Source organism: Monodon monoceros, unplaced genomic scaffold (genome assembly GCF_005190385.1).
Source record: "Monodon monoceros isolate NGI ecotype Baffin Bay Population unplaced genomic scaffold, NGI_Narwhal_1 Super_Scaffold_13, whole genome shotgun sequence".
Taxonomy (NCBI): Eukaryota; Metazoa; Chordata; class Mammalia; order Artiodactyla; family Monodontidae; genus Monodon; species Monodon monoceros.
Window position 1 is genome coordinate 49,232,475 of NW_021703769.1, and position 19,004 is coordinate 49,251,478.

The following is a 19,004-nucleotide window of genomic DNA, read 5'->3' on the forward strand; positions in this document are numbered from 1 at the left end:
CACAGGGCCTCCTGGGGCCTTCCCTTCTCCCCGAACAGCACGTCCATCCCATTCTGGATGCACTCTTTGCAGAGCCACCGCGCAGGTGGTGAAGCCCGGGTTGGCAGTGACTTTGCCAGAGCCTCTCCAGGTCTGGGGGTCCTCACGTGGGCCCTCCCACCCACCCATCCACCCGAGCAATGGGTGAGGCCTGAGGCCCCAGGAGGGCCGGCCTGTGTGGACCAGCCGCCCCGCTCTTTATCCAGCGCTGAGAGTAGGCTTGGAAGGAGTGAGGTCACACCCGGAGCCAGCAGACTTGTGGTTGTGGGGAAGTGGAAAGCCCTGCAGATCCTCAGGGGCCAAGGGGCCGGGAGGGACCCCAGAGCACAGGAGGAGGTGCTCTGTCCCTCGTCTCAGTGTGAGAGTGGGGGGCTACGGGAGGGTCTGGCCCCTTCCCCAGGGTCCCACAGGTCTCGGTCGGTCCAGGAGGGGGCTAGGCGAGGGACAAGTTCAAAGAAGCTTCCGTAGGTGCGCTTGTGTGCGCGCGCGCGTGTGTTGGGGGGATGCGGATGCACGAAAACCCAGAATCCCACCCACGGATACAGCAGCACATCACACGCGCGGTCACACCCAGGACACCCATGCGGAGGGGGAGGGGCACGCCGCCCGCGGTCAAGGCCTCAGCGCGCCGCCCAAGCCCGCCAGCCTCGCCCCCTCGCCGACCCCCGCCCGCGGCGCGGAGGGGCAGGGGGGTGAGCCCTGCTGCGGGGAGGGGGAGGGCCGGCCTCCGCGGCTCCGGCCGCCCACGCAGTTGGGGGCGGGGAAGACGCCGGCGCCACTCCCCCGCCCCCGCCAAGCTTCTCCGCCAGCGCCCCCTGGCGCCCCGTTGGCTAGGAGTGGGAGGGTGGGGGCGCGGTGGGGGGCTCGGGCGGGCCCAGCTCCGCCCTCCCGGGTGGGGGGCGGGGCGCTCTCCGCGACGGGGGAGGGGCGGCTCGCGCGCTCGCCTCTGGGCGGAGCGGCCCCTCCCCGAGCCCCCCCCGCCCGGCCCCGCCCCCCGCGCCGGCCCGGCCCCGCCCCGCCCCCGCCCAGCCCCCAGCTCACTCTGAAGTTTCCTGCGCCGAGTGCGGACAGGTTCCGGGCTCGTTCACTGCCCCGCCGCCCGGTTCGCGCCCCCCGCGTCCCGCGCCCGTCCGCCCCGCGGACCCCTCTGCGCCGGGTCGCCTCCGCCGTCGCTGCCGGGTCAGCCGGAGCGGGAGCAGGAGCGGGATCCGGCGGGCCGGGGGCGCGGGCCGGGGGCGCGGGCCGGGGGCTGCGGCACTCCAGCCGGGGCCGAGTGCCGTGCCGGTCCGTGGTGACCGCGCCGCCCGGGCGATGCCCGCGGGGACGCCGCCGGCCGCCGGAGCGAGGTGAGACGCGGCGAGGACGCGCGCCCCACTGCGCGCCGGGACCCTCTTCAACTTGAGGCAGCCGGCGAGGGAGCCCCTGGGGCGCCTGCCCCCGCCCCGGCGGTGGGGGAGGGGCCGCCCAGCCCTCGCCGGAGGGAGGGGGCGGGCGAGGGCGGGGGGCGCATTTGTCTCTAATGAGAAAAGACAAAGACATCCCGGCGGCCGTGGCTGTTTCCTCGGACCCGCTCCACCCGAGGCGGGCGAGGGTGTTGTTCTCGGGACCCGGTTACCGGCTGTCCCCCGCAGGTGCTACCCGCCGCTACCATGACAGAGAGCGTGCAGGCGGCCGACGAGGTCCGAGTGCCCCTGGGCGCGCCAGCCCCGGGCCCTGCGGCGGGGGCGTCCCCGGCGAGCTCTGGGGCCCCGGGGCCAGAGGCGGAGCGGGGGTCGAGGCCCGGTGCGTCGCCCCCCCAGAACCCGGCGGCCAAGCGCGGCGCGGAGCTGGGCGCCGACGAGGAGCAGCCCGTCCCGTACCCGGCACTGGCGGCCACCGTCTTTTTCTGCCTCGGGCAGACCACGCGGCCGCGCAGCTGGTGTCTCCGGCTGGTCTGTAACCCATATCCTTCCCGGGCCGTCGGGGGTGCGGGGATCCGGGGCATGGGGGTCCGGGGCGCGGGACCTCCTCCGCGTGTGCCTCCCACGCTCGGGCTCTTTGGCCTCAGCGCGGGCTGGGTGCGTTGGGAACGCAGGGCAGGGGCGCGAGAGCAGCGCTCCTCCGAGAGAGGCGGCCCCGGGCCGCGCTTTGCGGGGCGGCAGGGGTGACTCTCTTGATACGAATGGGGTGTTCCCTCTTCACAGCCAGCTCGGGACGGAGAGGGTGGAAGAGAAGAGGCGAGGCCACCGCGGGCTTGGAGTGGAGAGGGATCGGCAGGGAAGGGGTGGGCGGAACTCCGTGCGCCCCCATGGGTGCTCGTCAGGAAGGGAATTCTCTCGTCTGGGTTTACACAACGTCTAGCCTGAGGCAGGATCCTAGCGAGGAGGAGGAGGCCGGCGGGACCTCAATAAGAGAGCAAAGTTTTCATCCTGTTCCTTGCGCTTCGAAGAGCCTAGGAGACCCTAGGGGGCCGGGAAGCGGTGCGCTCTCGCTGGTCCTTTTCCGTGGAGACAGGCAGTGACGTTGGTTGTGAACTCGCCTTTTCAGGCTGAACTCGGTGTTGGGGTTGATTTAAGTCATGCGCAGCTGGGGGGTGGGGGGCAGGGAGGCAGTTGGCACCACACTCGGGCACACTGGTGTCGCTTCTCTCTGTGCTTCCCTAGCTGGAGAGGAAGGGGCTCCCCCTTTTTGCTCTTGGTGAGATGGATACAGACTTTCAGAGAAGGTTCCAGATCAGAGGTGTGTCGAGTAGGGGGCATTTCTGGGACGCAGGTAGCAGTCTGGTGGCCCCCAGCAGGTGGCCTTTGGGGACTGTCAGCAGGCCCTGTGTCCCAGCTGGTTCTCCCACTGGCCTGTGGAGCTCGTTGCCAGGTGGCTGGGCTGTGGGCGCCAGGCATTCCCTCCCCCCGGCCTGGAGGGATTGGGTGACAGCACGGTGGGAGTGCTGAGGAGAGGAGGCTGACAGGGGCAAGACCTTGCACGTGAACTTCCCTTGTTTGGTGTGGAGGAGACAGGCAGAATGAGTGATGCGTGTATATATTTTTCCTATTGTGTGTGTGTAACTGTACAAACATCACACACGAAGAGGAATTTGTATCAGGAAAGTAATAAACCGTGTCTTTTTTTCTTTTCTGAAATTCAAACATGGGCTGAGTCAGGTTAGCCCCCTGGTTGTGAAGGGGGTCGTTGTGGCCTGGGTAGAGGGTGATGGCCCCGGGGGCCGCCACAGTGTGGCAGCAGGCTCCACTGCCTGCCTTTGTCCCGCAGCCCTTCGGTGGGCTTGGCAGCCCCCCCTCCCCCGGAGCAGCTGCCAGGCTGAGTTTGCAGGGTGGCTGTAGGCTAGTCTTCCCTCTAGAACCCTGGCCATTTCCAGGCCACCTCATTTTGGCGGGAAGGTGGCCTGGCTGGGTGAGGTGGTAGGGGATGGGGTGGGTGACCTAAGGCCCTGGGACCTGAGGCTGCCCTCTCTGCGTGTCTGTCTTTTCCAAGCATACGCAGAGACCAGATAGGGAAGGATCCCAGTGGGCCTGCACTTTCTCTTTCCTGACAGCCCCTGGTCTGGCTGCTCTGTCCCCTCTCGGCCCAGGGAGTCTTCCAGCCTGACCCTGTGTTCTGGATGTTCCTGGCGGGCTACGTCCTTCAGGACATCTAACAAGGTTGTTTGTGTTACTTAGTGCAGGGGAGGTGGGGGGATGCCACATGCATGTGGGGGGATGCCACATGCATGTCGGGTGAGGCCCAGGGAGGGGGGATGGGACTGGCTGGGCCACCTGCCAGTGTCCCTGTCCCTGGGCTTCTCATGACTCCAGGAGCAGGAGGGTACTTAGAGCAGGAGGAGGAGAGCTCTCAGCCAGGGAAGAGCACCCCTTCTGACTGGCAGGGGTGTGGAGGAGCTCAGGTCCCAGGATCATTTTACCCTGGCCTGGCCGTGGAAATGCTGCATCTGTTGAGTGGGGTGGGCTTGTCAGGCCCCCAGCGTGTGGGGACGGCTGCTGACCCGCAGCAGATGCCAGGCCCTGGTGCTGGGGTGCCTCGGCCGCAGGGAGAGCCTAAAATAAGCCAGCCCGCCTGGACAGGTGGGGACTGGCCCCCTCGGGGAAGCCCATGGGCCTCAGCAAGGCTTTCCAGAGCGCTTCAGATTCCTGGGAGTCGGGAGTGGCGGCCTTGAGAGAGGCAGGAGCTTAGAGGGCGGCCTGTGGTTTTCTAGGGACTGCCTGTTGTCTGTCCTGGGGCCGAGGGTGTGCGCCTTGGCCTTGGTCTCCTGCCCTGCAGGTGGATGTCGTGTTGGCGGCGCCCACCATCCTTTCCTGGAGCCTTTACTGCTGTGGAGGGTAAACTCGCAGAGGGAAATGGGATAATTGGGTTTGCTCTGGGAACCCACACTTCGTAAAGCAACTCCTCGCTCCCTGGACGCTGGCAGAGTCCCAGCTGGTCCGCCGAGCCCAGCCCTGAACAGGGATGAGATAGGCAGTTGGAACACAGGAAGAGGCCTTACTTAAGTCTCGGACTTTCCGGAACCCCCGCGTGGACGGCCCCCCACACAAATGAACACATGTGTTCTGTCGTTGCCTTAAGGGATACCCGATCCACTGTAGAGGAGCTTCCAAGGACAGCACCTATCAATAATGATTTAGTTTGCTTTTTGAAAACATAATTGTGTTAGAACTTTTGGGGCGAGCGCTGTTTCTCCTACACAGGTTTATTTATAGAGGAAGGTGGGTGGGATCTATGTGTTGTAGCCCGAGAGGCTGTGTTGTGTTCTGCCCGGGCTCCCCTGGGGTTCCTGACTTGGCGCTGCCTGTGATGCAGCTGCCACGTCCCAGCACCCAGGCCAGGAGGGGCCTCCCAGGGGTGCCGGCTGGGAAGGGGGCCCTGCCGCGGTTGCCATGTGAGCCACGGGCTGGCTGTGGCCCCGTTGGGGTGCGTAGGGACTAGGAGGTGGCCAAGGAGGCACTTTGGGGCTTGGGGATGGTGGACACCTCCAGGAGGTGTGTCCCAGGGAATGGGCACCGAATGCCCTGAGCATAGGGTTCAGAGAAGACAAAGGACATGACAAGGTCACACGGCTGCTGGAGGACAGAGCTGGGTGAGCCTGGCCCGACGCTGGAGTTTGAGTATCTGGCTGGCCCCTGCCCGGCAGGGAGGTGAGGCTGATGCATCCAGGTCCTTGAAGGCATTTTGTAAAAATCAATGCCCCAAACTGTCATGCCGCTCGCTCTGTGGTTGCTGCCTGCACCTGGGCTCCTGGCGGGCATGGGTGCCTCAGCGAGGACACACAGGGCATTGATGCGGAAAAGGGTGGGCCACCCTCTGCCCTCACCTGCCCCACACAGCCCCCTCTGGCTCCACAGACTGGACATGAGCAGACGGTCTTGTGTCCTTCTCAGCCTCCTGACCCTGTGGCCGTGACCACTGAGCACTGTGTGGGCACAGGCCCGGGGGCACTCCCTCCTCTGAGCCCACACCCCCCCCCCCCAGTACCTGTTCCTGGGCCCCTCACCTTGACGCTAGTGTGTCTTTGTTTCTCTGGACCTGGAGTTCCCGGGCCGTGGTCCCCAGACTGGGAGCCTCGCGGCCCTAGGCCGGCCGGGCTCCCCAGGGCTCTGGGACGGATGAGGCCGCCCCAACTTCCTCTGACTGGAAAGGAAAGGGGTTGCAGTACGTGTGTCTGTGTGTCCGTGTGTCTCTGGATCTGCCCCCGCCCCACGCTCCGAGGGCCTATGTCGAGCCCTGGGGTGGGGAGGGGAGTGGAAGTAGAGACACTCCCAGCAGTGGAGATAGGAGTCCATAGTAGGAGAGCTTCCTGGGGAAGGACATTTTCCTGACAACTGGGGAGGGCAACAGTGGAGTGGCAGATCTCTGAGCACCTGCAGGAGGTGGGGTGGGGGGAGCCCCGTCCCTGGGGTGGCTGCTTCTGTGGTCCCTGGACATGGGCCTGAGCTCCCATTGGAACCTGAGTTTGGAGCAGGGCTGTGATGTGTCATCCTCTTGGCTTATGTGTTCAGGAGGGCTTCCTGGAGGAGGTGAGGCTGGGTTGGGCTGTTTGGGTGGATATGAGAAGTAACAGGAAGGCCTTGGGGCAGGGGGGTGTAGAAGGGGGAATTCGTGTGAGCTGGGAATTGTCTGCCCGGGAGGGCCCTGGCTGTGTCCGTGTCACGTTCAGTGTCATTAGACTGCCCAGGAAGCGTCCTGGCTGAGCCCCCTGCACCTCCTCCCCAGCGGCCTGGACTTCTAGCCATTCCCCACCAGGTACCCACAGAGCCCTGATCTGGGCAGACAGTTGGTGTCCTTCCAGCTTACTGGTGGCCTGATTAGTAGGCAGAGGCCAGTAAGTGCTGATTAAGTGCCCCGTGTGTGTGGCATGGTGAGGCCGAGTGTGGCCCCCACCCCCACATCTGCTGCCCAGCTGGACCCTGGGAATGTTGTGGGGGTGGGGAGAGCGGTGCAGTGAGGGGTGGGGGCTCCTGCAAACACTCACTGTGGGGTGGCCTCGCTATACAAGCCTCTCCTGTCCTGAGATCTGTGCTGGGCCCACCAGGTTCTCCCAGCAGGCCCACGCTGGGACTCGGCCAGCTTCCACCGTGTGCCCGGCAAGGCTATCCTGATTGTGGTGGGGGTACTTGGGTGGGTGGGTTGGGTGGGCCACATGGAGGCTGTTGGGGGCTGGGAGTCAGGGAGACTCTGCTTGATGGACACAGGGATCTGTGGAGGGAGGAGAGCTGGAGGCCGGTGGATGTGGAGCAGGGGTGTCCCAGGCAGAGGAATGGCACATGCAAAGGCCCTGAGGCGGGTAGAATGTGTCCCTGCAGCTGGAGCAGGTGGGGGGGGTGTGTGAGGTGAGGGGGAGGAAGGGTAGGGTGGGTCGTGGGGAGGGAGACCAGGAAAGGCCTGTGAGCATGGTGGGCAGGTGATGGGCTGGCCTGGAGGCTCAGGGAGTGGGTCTGCCTCCACCTGGGGTTGGGGCTCGTGAGGGAGGGGCTGTGTTGGGACCAGGTTTGGGGAGAAGTCAGGAGAGGGCAGGTGGAGGGAACCTCAGGGGCAGAGGCCTGAGGTGAGGACATGGCCAGTGCCACCCCTTCAAAGGAAGCTCGTGGATGCAGTGGGTGTTCCATTCTGACCACCCAAACTCTGTCCTGACTGCGGGAGGCTGCGGGCACCCTCCCTGGCACAGTGGAGCGCTCAGAGGTGGTCTGGGTGCTCCCCGCGCCTTCCGGAGGCAGACAGGCAGAGGCAGGCAGACAGGCAGAGGCAGCGGCTCCCTCCTGGTTCCAGGTTCAGGATGTGAAGGAATGTGGGGGATGGGCCAGCCTTTCAAACATTCCAGGGATGAGTCCAAGCAGCCTGTCTCTGGCTGCAGAGTCTAGACATTGGCCCCAGCAGTCAAGGTCGGGCGGGAAACACGTTACCTTCTTTTATATGAGTGTTGCACATGCGTCCCGCCTCCGCCCGCACAGAGACCGCCTGGGAAGGGGTGGCAGCTGTTGAGGCTGAGTTAGGAATATTTTCTTTTCTCTCCTTCTTGCAAGTGGGTATTTAACTCAGTGACACAAAAGACCAGTTGCTCTCTCCTCCCCTCAACGGTTAGCTTTGACAGAACTGGGAACACCTCTGAGTCACGTGGGCCTCAGGCGCCCATCCTGGCAGCCGCAGGAGTGATTTAGGGCCCGGCTCCCCGGGGGGAGATGGGGGAGCGCCTGGGGAGGACCGGTCTTGGAGAGAAGCAGCCCAGCCCTTGCAAGTTGGCAGCGAGTTCGGGCACCGTCCCCAGAGCCAGAGCTTTGCGCCCGCCGCGGATGACAGATGGGGGCTGCTTGGCTGCGTTGTCTTCACATAGTGAGTAGCGGCTCGTTGTCATTTTGTTAAGGAGGGCCCCACCAAACACCCAACACACACACACAGACACACACACACACACACACACACCACACACACACACTCCTCCTCCAGGGGAGGCAAGGCTGTGCTGCTCCGTTTGGCCCAGCAGACAGGTGGGAGGACCCCAGTGTCCCCAGCTTCTGGGATGCTTTCTCCTCTGCTGCTGGGAGGAGCAGCGTGTCGGCAGTGCTGGCAGAGCCCTGAGCTCTGTTTAGTGTGGACAGTTTATGGATGTGCTCAATTAGAGCATGCGGTGGGGACGTTGCCATCTCTGTGGACGTTGCCATCAGGGGGCATCGTGGTGTGAGCATCCAGCCTCTCCATGACCCTGAGCAGCTCTTGGATGCATGCAGACTTCAGGGGTTTCGGGAGTACCCCTCTTCCTAAGTGGGATGCTGACAAGGACCAAGGCCATGTCCCAGAGCAGCCCCCACCTCAATCTCACCCATAGCTTCTCTCTTTGCCAAAGTTGGGCACAGATCTGGCAGAGAGGACCCAGAACCCCCTCCACAGGGGCTGCCTGGGTGAAACTGGCCCCCTGCCCCCACTGTGTCTCAACCGGTGCAGGTGTGTCCCCAGCCGTGTCTGGGGTCAGCTCTCCCTCCTGCATGGGGCCCCGGCCAGGCCTCAGCCTCGGCGTCCAGCACGGTTGCCTGAACCTCTCAGGCACGTAGGGAGCTGATGTTAGTGAGATGCTCGCGTCTGGGCGAGGTGGGCCGGGCGGGCGGTGATGCTCAGGGCTGACGTGCAGGCTGGCAGTGCAGGGAGGAGGCCAACAGCCCCCTGACCTGCTTGAACCTGGGGAACAGGCCAGTCTTCTTGGGTGGGCACGGGCCACATCCACTGCCTGGAACTGGGCAAAACCCGACCTGGCACTGGTGCCAAGAGACCTGGCAGGCGGCAGCCAGCCTGCTTGGTCACACTGTCCTCTCCCTGTTCTGGGCTCTGCCAGTGCCCCTTTTCTGGGCTGCAGTGGCCTCTCTGCTCCCCACCTGCACTTGGCGGAGCCCCCGGCTGGGAGTGGTCATGTTTCGGGCCCTCGCTGGCCTGAAGACTGTGGTGGGGGCACCCTGACGCCTCTTCAGGGGGCAAGGTCCCTGACGTCAGTGACCACCCTCCCCCCGCCGGGAGGTTAGGCCCGGACCTTTGGGATTACTGGGGTCTCCTCGTCACAGGAAGAGGGTCTTATGGCCCCTCCCTCAGCCTGGGTGGTGGCCCCTCACGTGCCTTGGTTTCTCCCTCATGTCACCTCTTCTTTTTCATCACTGACAGAGCAGGGTTCGCTGGGCACCCTGGTTTGAGGGGTGAAGGGCCTAGTCCAGTTTAGCCGGGCTGGTGAGAGGGTCTCGCAGCAGAGGCTCCGGAGGCCTGACAGGGACACAGCCCCCTCCCCAGGTCTGAGAGTGGCCCGGGGTCCCCCAGCCCCAGCCCACACAGAGGGTGTGCAGAGTCGGATGCATTAATGGAGGGAGGGAGAGGCTGGGGGATTTTCCAGAAGGTGGTAGAGCTTCTGAGGTGGGCTGAATTTGTGTCCCTGAAGCCTGATGCAGCAAAGCAGCGGTGGGCTCTAGGCCCTGTCAGGGTGTCAGAGGCTGGGGTCCCATTGTACCTAAGTGCTGGGGCCACTAGGGCCACCACCCCAAAGCTGAGGGGCCTTGGTGGACGGAGTTGCCTCCTGGACCTCGGTTTTCTGATTTGAGGGGCAGGCCTGTGCCCCTCGATGCCTCTAATTGTGGTTGTTTGTGGGCAGTCAGTGCCAGCTGGGCACCCCCATCCACACCTGCCCAGGGGGAGGTCAGGCAGCTGGGGACCATCTGCTGGACCGTGGCCTGAGCGCCTCTCTCTCCTGTGGGAGGAGGATGCCCAAGGAGCTGGGCTGGTGGCCCTGGGCTCCTTGGGGGAGGGGCTTTCGTGGACTCCTCTGGGCCTCCTCTGGCCACCGACGGCTTTTGGGCAGTGCCTATGGACGGAGCTTCCCCCTCAGGTTCTCAGGTACCAGGCCCGGGTCTCCCATTTGGCGCCTGTAGGGTGACCTCTGAGCCCCAGCTGGGCACCCCTGGAGGTCTGGGGCCAGACGCTGCCTGTCTTGGCCTTGATCTCGGTGGTTCCTGTGACCATAAGGAGGTTCCCACCTGTCAGTGGGTCAGGACACCCACGTCCCCTGAGCCCCGTGTGGAGTGGCCCAGGCCTCTGGAGCTGTGTGCACACCCCGGGCTCTGCCCTCGGTGCTGGCCCGGGGGTGGGGTGGGGTCAGGTCCTTTCTGGCCTTGGGGAGCCCCTGAAGGGGACGGAGAAAAACAGACGTGAGGGTGGCAGCATTGGGGCCCCCTGCCCTATGCTGGGGGCATCATTGCAGGCCCCAGGAGAGCAGCCAGGGCAGTGGTCGTGGGGGGCCAGGAGCAGCCGGAGCAGGCAGGGTGGGCACTTAGGGTGGACAGAGTGTCAGGGATGGGGGTGCAGCATCCAGGGTGTGGCTGTGCGTGTGCCCATCGTCCTCACAAACTGGCACATGTAGGCTAGTGCACTGGCTGGAGTGTGCCCAATTCGTGTCCACCCAAACCTCAGAATGTGACCTCACGTGGAGGTGGGGTCTTTGCAGCTGCAGTCAAGTTAGTATGAGGTCAGATTGGGCTGCGGTGGCTCTCAAGCTGATGACGGTTTCCTCCTAAGAGGAGCTGACACGGACGCAAGGAGAAGCCGCGTGAAGGTGGAGGTGGATGCTGGGTGAGGTAGCCACACGCCCAGGAAGCCCAGGGCTCCTGAAGCCACCAGAGGCCGGGAGAGGCCTGGATGGATTCCCCCTCTCAGCCCACAGAAGGATCAGCCTGCTGGTGCTCTCATCTCGGACTCCTGTCCTCTGGACCATGACAGGAAGAATTCCTGTAGTGTAAGGTCCCCCGGTCTGTGGTGCTTTGTTTCGGGGGCACCTCCCTAGCTTGCACACCCGGGCTTGCCCCCTGCTGTACCCCCAGAGGAAGAGGCAGGAGATGGGGACAGGGTGGTGGGATAAACCATGTCAGCCATCCCGGGTCTGCCTCTCCAACAGGAAAAGGGCCTCCTGGGGAGAGGGAAAACCAACCGTGAAATTGGTCATTTGGTCAGACCTCCAGCGGTTGTGTCTCTGGGGTTCCTGAGGGGTTGCCCTGCTGGGGGGTTTCCCTGAGGAGGTGTCCATTCACGATGTGGGCCTTCAGGTCTTTTCTGCTGGATGGAGGCTGACATCCTGTCCCTGCAGGAGTCTGGGACCCTCACTCAGCCAATAACTCTATGCTGTCGGGGGCTTTTGGGGGCTTTCCTGCTGCTCCTGGGGGTAGTTCGAGTGCAGCAGCTATAAAGGGAGTCCCTGGTGTCCAGCCTCACCTGGCTCTGATCTGAGACCCTTGGCTGGGCCCAGGGCATCCTGCAGGGTGCAGCAGGGATGGACAGCGGGTGATGGGCCAGATTCCCAGCTGGGTACCCGCTCTGGCCTATTCAAGGCTCTGGGGCTGTGCTTGGCTGCGGAGGTGGTGGGGGTGGGGAGGCAGTGGACACGCAGACAGATGAGACCCAGGCCTTGCTAGGGCTGAGGCCGACTACGGCGGGCCTGGGGGATGGTCTGCCAGGACTGGGGCATGCAGGCTGAGGCGGGTGGGTGTGAGCAGTGGGGGTGGGCCCCGGGGTGCCTGTCTGAAGGGCGGTGGGGGTCAGGGGCGTGGCGTAGAGGCAAGGAGACAGGTGTGGGGGGCAGCTGATGTGGACAGTTTCGGGGCCTAGGAGCACCTCGGGTGCTCTCCTGAGAAGGGGGAAGCCGGGAGGGTCCACGGAGCCTCTGACCTGTGCCCACTGCTTTCTGAAGCCTTGGCCCCGCCTGCCACAGGGCCAGGAGCGAGCCTGGGAGCCTGCGGGAAAGTACAAGGGTGGCGATGGCCTCTCCCAGCCAGATGCGTGCCATGTAGCTCACCCTGTGCGTCCCTTTGTCTTTCAAGTAGCCGCCAGGCGGCCACAGTTTGATGAGTCAGCCTGCATTAGCGCCTCGTCGAGATGGACGAGGACATGTCCCGGGTCCTGCTGGCAGGGCAGCCTCCCGGCTCTGGCCGCGGAACGGGCCTGCTGCGTCCCTGTGACTGGCCGCATTGGCCAGCGTGCGCTGTGCCTCGGGCATGACGGGCCCAGTGCTCCAGGTCTGTGGGAGCACCCTCCAGGCACTGGTCTCAGGGTCATGTGGTTCGGTGGGGGTTCCAGGACGTGAAGGACGCCCCACACAGGGGTGCAGACCGTGGAGGGGGCAGGGGGTGCAGGGGGGGCCCCCGGGGGGGCGGGAGACATGAGAGCTAGCAGCAGGTGGGTGGGCCATCTGGGGTGGGACTGAGGGGGAAGGAGGCTGGCCAGATGTGGAGACACGGGGTTCCTGGGAAGGACCCCGCCTAGCCCCCCATTCGCAGAGCGCAGTACTGTGAATGCTTGGAGGCAGGGGCAGGGGGTGGGAACCATTGTCCTGAGGAATGTTCTAGAAGCTAGAAGCAGTGTTAGGATCGGCCATCCAGTGGACCTGGGCGAAGCACACGAAGCACATCCCTGGGCCGCGGGTTTACGTTTTAGAAGCTGGGCTTCCTGGCATTCTTTCCTTGCTGTTCCAGAGCCATTAAAAAACCTACCATTGAAATCTGGGTCGCTGGAACAGGACGGGAGGGCAGAACCAGCTCAGGGACCTGCGGGCAGAAGCAGGTGCCCTCGGGGAAGGGGGTCTGGCCTCAACCTCCCCTCCCCTGCTCCGTTCAGCGCTGGTCACAGTCCGGCAGACTCCTGGGCATCGGTGTTGGGGAGGGGTCGCCTGGGCACCGGGGCAGAGAGAAGGGGTGTGTCTGGGATAGCTGGGCTCCTCCTGAGAGTATTCTCGCCACCCCCAGCCTGGCTCCAGGGCCCGGGGGTGTCTGCACCGCACCCTGCCTCCTGGGGTTTCTCTTCCTTCCTGAGGTTCGGCGCTTGACCTGCCCCTTCCTCGGTGTGGCTCCCAAGTGAGTGACTGGCCACGTTTTTGCTTCCCTCACCCTCATCGGGTGTGAGGGGCTCAGAACAAGCCTTGGGGCCCCTCGTCACCCATTGTCACCTTCCTATGCTGCGACCACTCCTCGGCCGTCCTGCAGATGTCACCAGGCCATGTGTCCCATCCCCCGATTCAAACCGAGCAACCTGGACTGAGTGATAGGGATTCCCCGCGTTTGTGTGTTTTCTCACTCAGGTGTCACCAGGACTCGGGGTGGGCAGGCCATTCATTGTGGCCAGGATGCGGTGGCCAGGTCCTTCCCAGGATGTCCCTCGCCCTGGAAGGCCATGCTGGGCTCTGGGTCATGTTTCTGCACGTAGCAGATGGAAGGGGCCTTTGGGTCAGGCACCTGCTCACCTCTGACCTTGGGGCAGAGGAACAGTGGTGAAGAGGCTCACTGCACTTGCCGTGGGGGGCCCTTCACTCTGTCTCAGCCCTGGGCGGGGGAACTTCAGCACCTGAGTTCTATCTACGGATGAGGAAACTAAGGGTCAGAGTGGATCCCTGCGTGGCCCCCAGGATTCGGAGCTCAAGGCAGGCTGACCCAGGCGCCCGCTTTCTTTTAGTTTTGTTGAGATGTACACACATAAAGTGCACTGTTCAGTGGTCTTTGTTATAGTCAGAGTTGTGCAACTATCACTATAGTCAATTTGGGAACTTTTTCATCACCCCAAAAGGAGACCCCATCCCCATCAGCAGTCAACCCCCTCCCTCAGCCCCTGGCACCCACTGGCCTGCATTCTGTCTCTGGATGTGCCTGCTCTGGATGTTTCACAGAAATGGAATCTCACATAAGTGACCTTGTGTGTCTGGCGTCCTTCACTGAGTGTGTGTCCTCAGGACTCATCCAGGCTGTAGTGCGATGGTGCGTCACTTCTTTTAGGGCTGATGCGGTGGGACGTTGTGTTCCTGTTCACCCGTCGGTGGACGTGGCTCTTTGCACCTTTCAGCTGCTGTGAGTGGGGCTGCTGTGAGCGGTTGTGTCCAAGTTCTGTTGGGCATGTACCCAGGAGCGGAATTGCCCGGTTATGCGGAACCACATCAGATTGCTTGAGATGCCAAAGCATTTTCTGAAACATTGCCTACTTCCTACCCCTTTGCGCCCTGGACTTGGGTCTCTGAGCCAGTGGGTCTGCAGCAACCTTCGCGGTAGTCCCCAAGAAGGCAGCCTTTGGGCACCGGACACCACACCCAGCCCGTGTCTGAGCCCACAGGTGAGCAGGACTCCCCCGCCTGACCTCCTGAAGATGCTCCTGGGGTGTCCCCCTGGGAGGCGGGCAGAAGAGGGGTCTTGGTGGCCTCCTGGGTTGAGCAGCCTTTCTGATCTGGATCTCCGTTCGATGGACCTTCCAGGCAGGGCCATCGGAACCACGTGGCTTGCCAGTCACTGCACATCCTGGCGCACAGGCAGGCACACGGGTGGGGTGGCGCCGAGCCCTGGGCCGGGTGGTGCCAGGCTGTGGGTGGGAGTAGCTGGTGTGTGTTTGCCCGGCATCCGTCCCTCCAACAGCCCTCTGGAGAATTTCAACACCCACACCAGGAATAAAAAAAAATTATTAATGAGCTTGGCACGGTTGCCATGGGAACCTGTTGCTAATGAATCTCTGGGGTTTCCTTTTACCTCTGCAGAGCAGCTCGAGGCCCAAGCCGCGCTCCCAAAGACGACATGTTTCCGACTAATCAGGTTGCCGTGGCAACGCCTGTCACTAATCCCCAGCTGGGCTCCTGGTTTACCGGCTTGGCCTGAGTTACATAAAGCGATTTAGCACATTGAGGGCTGCTCCAGGATTAGAGACCCCTTGGCCCCCCCCCACCCAGCGCCTTGGACACCAGTCTGCAGGGTGTCCCTGCTGCCCGCCGTCCTACCTCCTAACAAGGGCCATCCCTAGGGTTCCCCAGACTCAGAATTCTAATGGAGGCGCCAGAGCCCGTGGCATTTGGCGTTTTGTTAGAAGCCATGGAGGGTCGGATCTTTGCTTGGTCCAGCATGTGTGCGGTGCCCGGGGGCTGGCACCAGTAGGTGCTCATTGAATGCCAGGGAGACCAGCGAGTGGAGTGCTCATGGCTGGGAGCTGCCTCATTCCCAGGCAGCCTGGGGCCCCAGGGCCAGTACCCATGCCTCTGTCTGCCCCAGGCCTGGTGAAGGGAGGACGTTCTAGCAGGAGCATGGGCTCCTGTACCCGAGCGATGGACCAGAAGCCTGGGGTGTGTGGTGGGAGGTGAAGGTGGAGTCCACCCTGTCATGTGATGGGAAGGATCCCTCGGTGACCGTCCACACCCTCAGCCCACTCCCAGGAGTCCACATGGTCTGATCTGCTCGGATGCCAGCCTGATGCCCAGGGCTGCACGCAGTGGGCATCAAAGACCTTCCTGTTTTGTTCCTCCTGCTCGAGTATTTGAGGCACTACTGTGTGGCAGGTGCTGGCGCGGGGATGGGAAGTGCATGGATCCCACTCTCAGTGGTCCTTCTGTCTCCCTGGGGGCCCGGATCTAGGACAGGGTCAGCCATGCTGGGATGCACTGTGGACCCCCCCACCGACCTGGGTGGGGAGGCTATTGGACTTGGGGTTTGGGGTCTCTCTCCCGTGGCTGTTGGGTACCTTGCAACTGCCCAAGTGAGTGCTGGTTAGGAGGCAGGTGGCCCTTTCCCTGGTCACCCCCTATAGCTGCAGGTGGGGGGGGCTTCCCGGAGGAGGTGGTCTCCACAGAGCCCTGATAGCAGTGGGGTAAGAACAGGGTCCCAGTCAGGGTGATGCCCAGCATGGCTGTGGACCCCGATTACCCTGAGAGCCCCTCCGACGCCAGCTCAGGGGTCTGCTGGGGGCACCAAACCCCGTGAACTGCGGAGCATACCCTCCCTCACCCCCTTAGTCTGGAGCTGCCTTGTTCCAGGGCATTTGGGACACCCTGAGCCGTGCCTTCTGAATTAGCCTGCTCAGGCGGCCATGCGGCTTAAACCACACAAACATGTTTCTGGACGTTGAGAGCAGGGCGTGGGCAGGGCTGGTTCCTCCTGAGACCTGTCTCCTTGGCCTGTATCTGTCTTCTTCCTGTGTCCTCACATGGTGACCTTGTGTGCGTGTCGGTCCTGATCTTTTCTTACAAGGACATGGTCTGGATTAGGGTCCAACCCAGTGACCTCTTTTTTTTTTCTTTTTTTTAAAGAAATTTATTTTATTTTTGGCTGCGTTGGGCCTTCGTTGCTGCGCACGGGCTTTCTCTAGTGCGGCGAGCGGGCTTCTCACTGCAGTGGTTTCTCTCGTTGTGGAGCATGGGCTCTAAGCACACGGGCTTCAGTATCTGTGGCACACAGGCTTAGTAGCTGTGGCTCGCAGGCTCTAGAGTGCAGGCTCAGTAGTTGTGGTGCACAGGCTTAGTTGCTCCACGGCATGTGGGATCTTCCCGGACCAGGGCTCGAACCTGTGCCACCTGCATTGGCAGGCGGATTCTTAACCACTGTGTCACCAGAGAAGTCCCCATTGACCTCGTTTTACTTTATCTCTCTAAAGACCCCTGCTCCAAATACAGCCACATTCTGAGGTCCTGCGGGCTAGGCTTCAACATAGGAATTTCTAGGGGAGGCCACTCTGCCCATAGCACCTCCCCAGAGGCCCCCAGGCACTGGCTGGGCCCTCCCTTCATCTCTAGGGTTCTCTGGTCTTTCTGAGACCCAGGCAGCCCCCCTGGGGCATGAGGCAGAGCTCTTTCAGAGGGGAGCTTCCCCCACACCCTCCCGACAAGTGGTTCCCAATCCTCGTGGGTGCCTCCAGCCACAACCCTTTGGTTAGCCCTCTGCTGCTAGCCTTGGGACCCCTGGCAGCACCCCACTCTGAAACACCTGGCCGGTGAGGGTCTGAACCACAGACCTGAAACAAGGCCCACGGAGCTGTGCTTGTCCTGTGCCACAGCCCCATGGGGCCCTGGTGGAGGGGAGGCAGGGGCCACGGGACATTTGTTCTGAGAGGAGAGGAGGCTGGGGTCCCTCCCTGAGAACAGGGCTACAGCCTCATGGGGTCCTGGGTGGTGGGGTGGGGTCTGGAAATTGTTCCAGTTCCTCCGGTGAGCGGCGGCAGGTGGACGGATGGATAGGCGGAGGGTGAGACCCCGAAGCTTGAGCGGTGTCTTGTGCTCACTGCCAGGCCATCTCACACACAGGGTGTCCCCTCCCTGGGCTGACACCACAGGCCGAGGGTCAGCTGTTGGATTGGAGGGTTGTCCCCTGGAGTTTGTAGCCACCCTGGGCTTGTTACACAGCAGCCCCCTCCTGACCACGTGCTCCTGCTCTGCTCCCCAGAGTCCCCGAGCCAGACAGGTTAATGCCTGGAGTGACCACAGCCCCGCACGGAGCCATCCACACCTCATTCGTTACCCAGCAGTGCCCAGGGTGTGCGGGGCCCCCATTCCTCTGTGTGGCTGCCGAGGTCTTAGTCCAACTGCTCCGGCAATGTCAGGTTTCCTTCTGGAAGGAATGTCATCTCACCTGTTGGTAGAGGTGCTGACCAGAGGCAAGAGAGCTGGGCGGCCGTGCCTCCCTCATGGCCGGGGCGTCCAAGCAGAGACATTGGGTGAACAGCCTGTGGAGGGGTGTCTCCAGGGGGGTCTGCAGGCCCTCCCAGCCCAAGGCGGGACAGGGCAGAGGCAGGCTGGATAGTGTTTGGGGTCAGATGCCCAGTGTCCACTCTGGCCATCTGGGTTCTGCAGGTCAGCCCCCCAGGCCCTCTGTCACTCTCACAGTAGCTATGCCCTGAGGTGTGGCCGAGCTCATGTCTGCTGGCCCTTTGTGGCTGGGTGGAGGGTGGGGCCACGGGCCCGAGGTGCCCCCATGACTGGCCAGTGACTTCCTCTGCATGCTGCTAGAGTAGGCAGATCTCTCGGCCACCGTTCCCCAGACAGGTGGCCTGTGTGGGGGTGTCAGTTCAGGGATTGGAGTAGCCCCCGTGGCAGCGGACACCCCAGGGAAGCATCTCCTTCCCGGCCTGGGGCAGACCCAGATGGTGGCTGTGCAGGGGGCACTGTGCAGGGGGAGGGGCTCTCGGGAGCCCCCACACACACACCCTTCATTGCTATTCGGCCCTCCCAGCTCCCGACATGCCACCTCCTCCCACCTGGGCCTTGGTCCTACGTCATCTCTCTGGACCCCCGCAGGAAGGTGGCGTCCTCTGGACCAGCCGCTTGGCCCACAGGCTGACCCACAGTGGAGCCGGCAGCCTCTGGCCCCACGCCTGGCGGCTGGAATTCAGGAATTAGCCCCTAAGTTCTGTTGAATGTCTGATGCCTGGAATTCCACCGCGGAGCGCACTCTGTCCCAGGGCTGCACCCAGTTCCAGGCAGGCCCACCCACCGCAGTCCCCCTGGGAGTGGGTGGGCAGGAAGCTGGGGGAGGTGAGCCCTGGAGCTTGGGGCAGGGGGTGCAGCCCTGCCCTCCACGGGGCCCCAGGCAGCGCTTGAGGGTGGACCTCTATGCCCAGCACACGCCAAGGCCTCTCCCGGGGCCAGGGTCGGGGCAGTGGGGAGGGTGTTCACACACACACACACCCATCGACAGCTGCAGGGGTCCCCATGCCTGCCGTGTGCCCAGCTTCCTTCTCAGGGGCTCTCAGGAGGCCCGGACAGGGTGGCATGACTCTGCTGGGGGCTGGGGTCCCAGCCCCCACTCTGTGCCTGCCAGTTCAACCTGGCCCTGGCCTGGGGTGAGCGGGTTGTGCGGTGTTTGACCTGCTCCCCTCTGCGTGGCCCAATCCTGCAGAACCACTTTGGGAAGTTCGGGGCTCCAGGAGGAGGCCGGGGTGTTTCCTGCACGTTTGAAATACGGCCGGCCTGCGGGCTGGTGGGAGCAAGCAGTGTTTTAATTCCTAATTTAGACTGTTTATCTGCAGAGCTCTGGAGGCGGGGCCGAAGAGACAGTGCCCCGCCTCACCCCTCCCAGGCGCCCCCCACCTCCAAAGTGCTCCAGCTGCCTGGTGGGCATGGGTGGGGGCTGGCTTCTGGACCCACCCCCCACCCCCGCCAGTCCCCTGGTGGCTTCCTGGACGGCTGTCTCTGCACTGTCAGCTGGGCACCACCCGCCCTCCACGAGGGGCGGCGCCCC

At 63.3% G+C, this 19,004-nt stretch overlaps 1 protein-coding gene across 2 annotated transcripts in view; it reads left to right on the top strand.

Annotated features, from left to right (window-relative positions):
• Positions 1 to 1,582: 1,582 nt before the first annotated feature.
• Positions 1,583 to 19,004, top strand: part of CACNA1H (calcium voltage-gated channel subunit alpha1 H) — a 62,837-nt gene continuing 45,415 nt past the window's right edge. For both annotated transcript variants that reach the window (XM_029221158.1, XM_029221159.1), the window contains exon 1: positions 1,583 to 1,981. In XM_029221158.1, the coding sequence (XP_029076991.1) occupies positions 1,689 to 1,981 (293 nt within the window). In that variant the 5' untranslated portion in view covers positions 1,583 to 1,688. The remainder of the gene's footprint in view (positions 1,982 to 19,004) is intronic.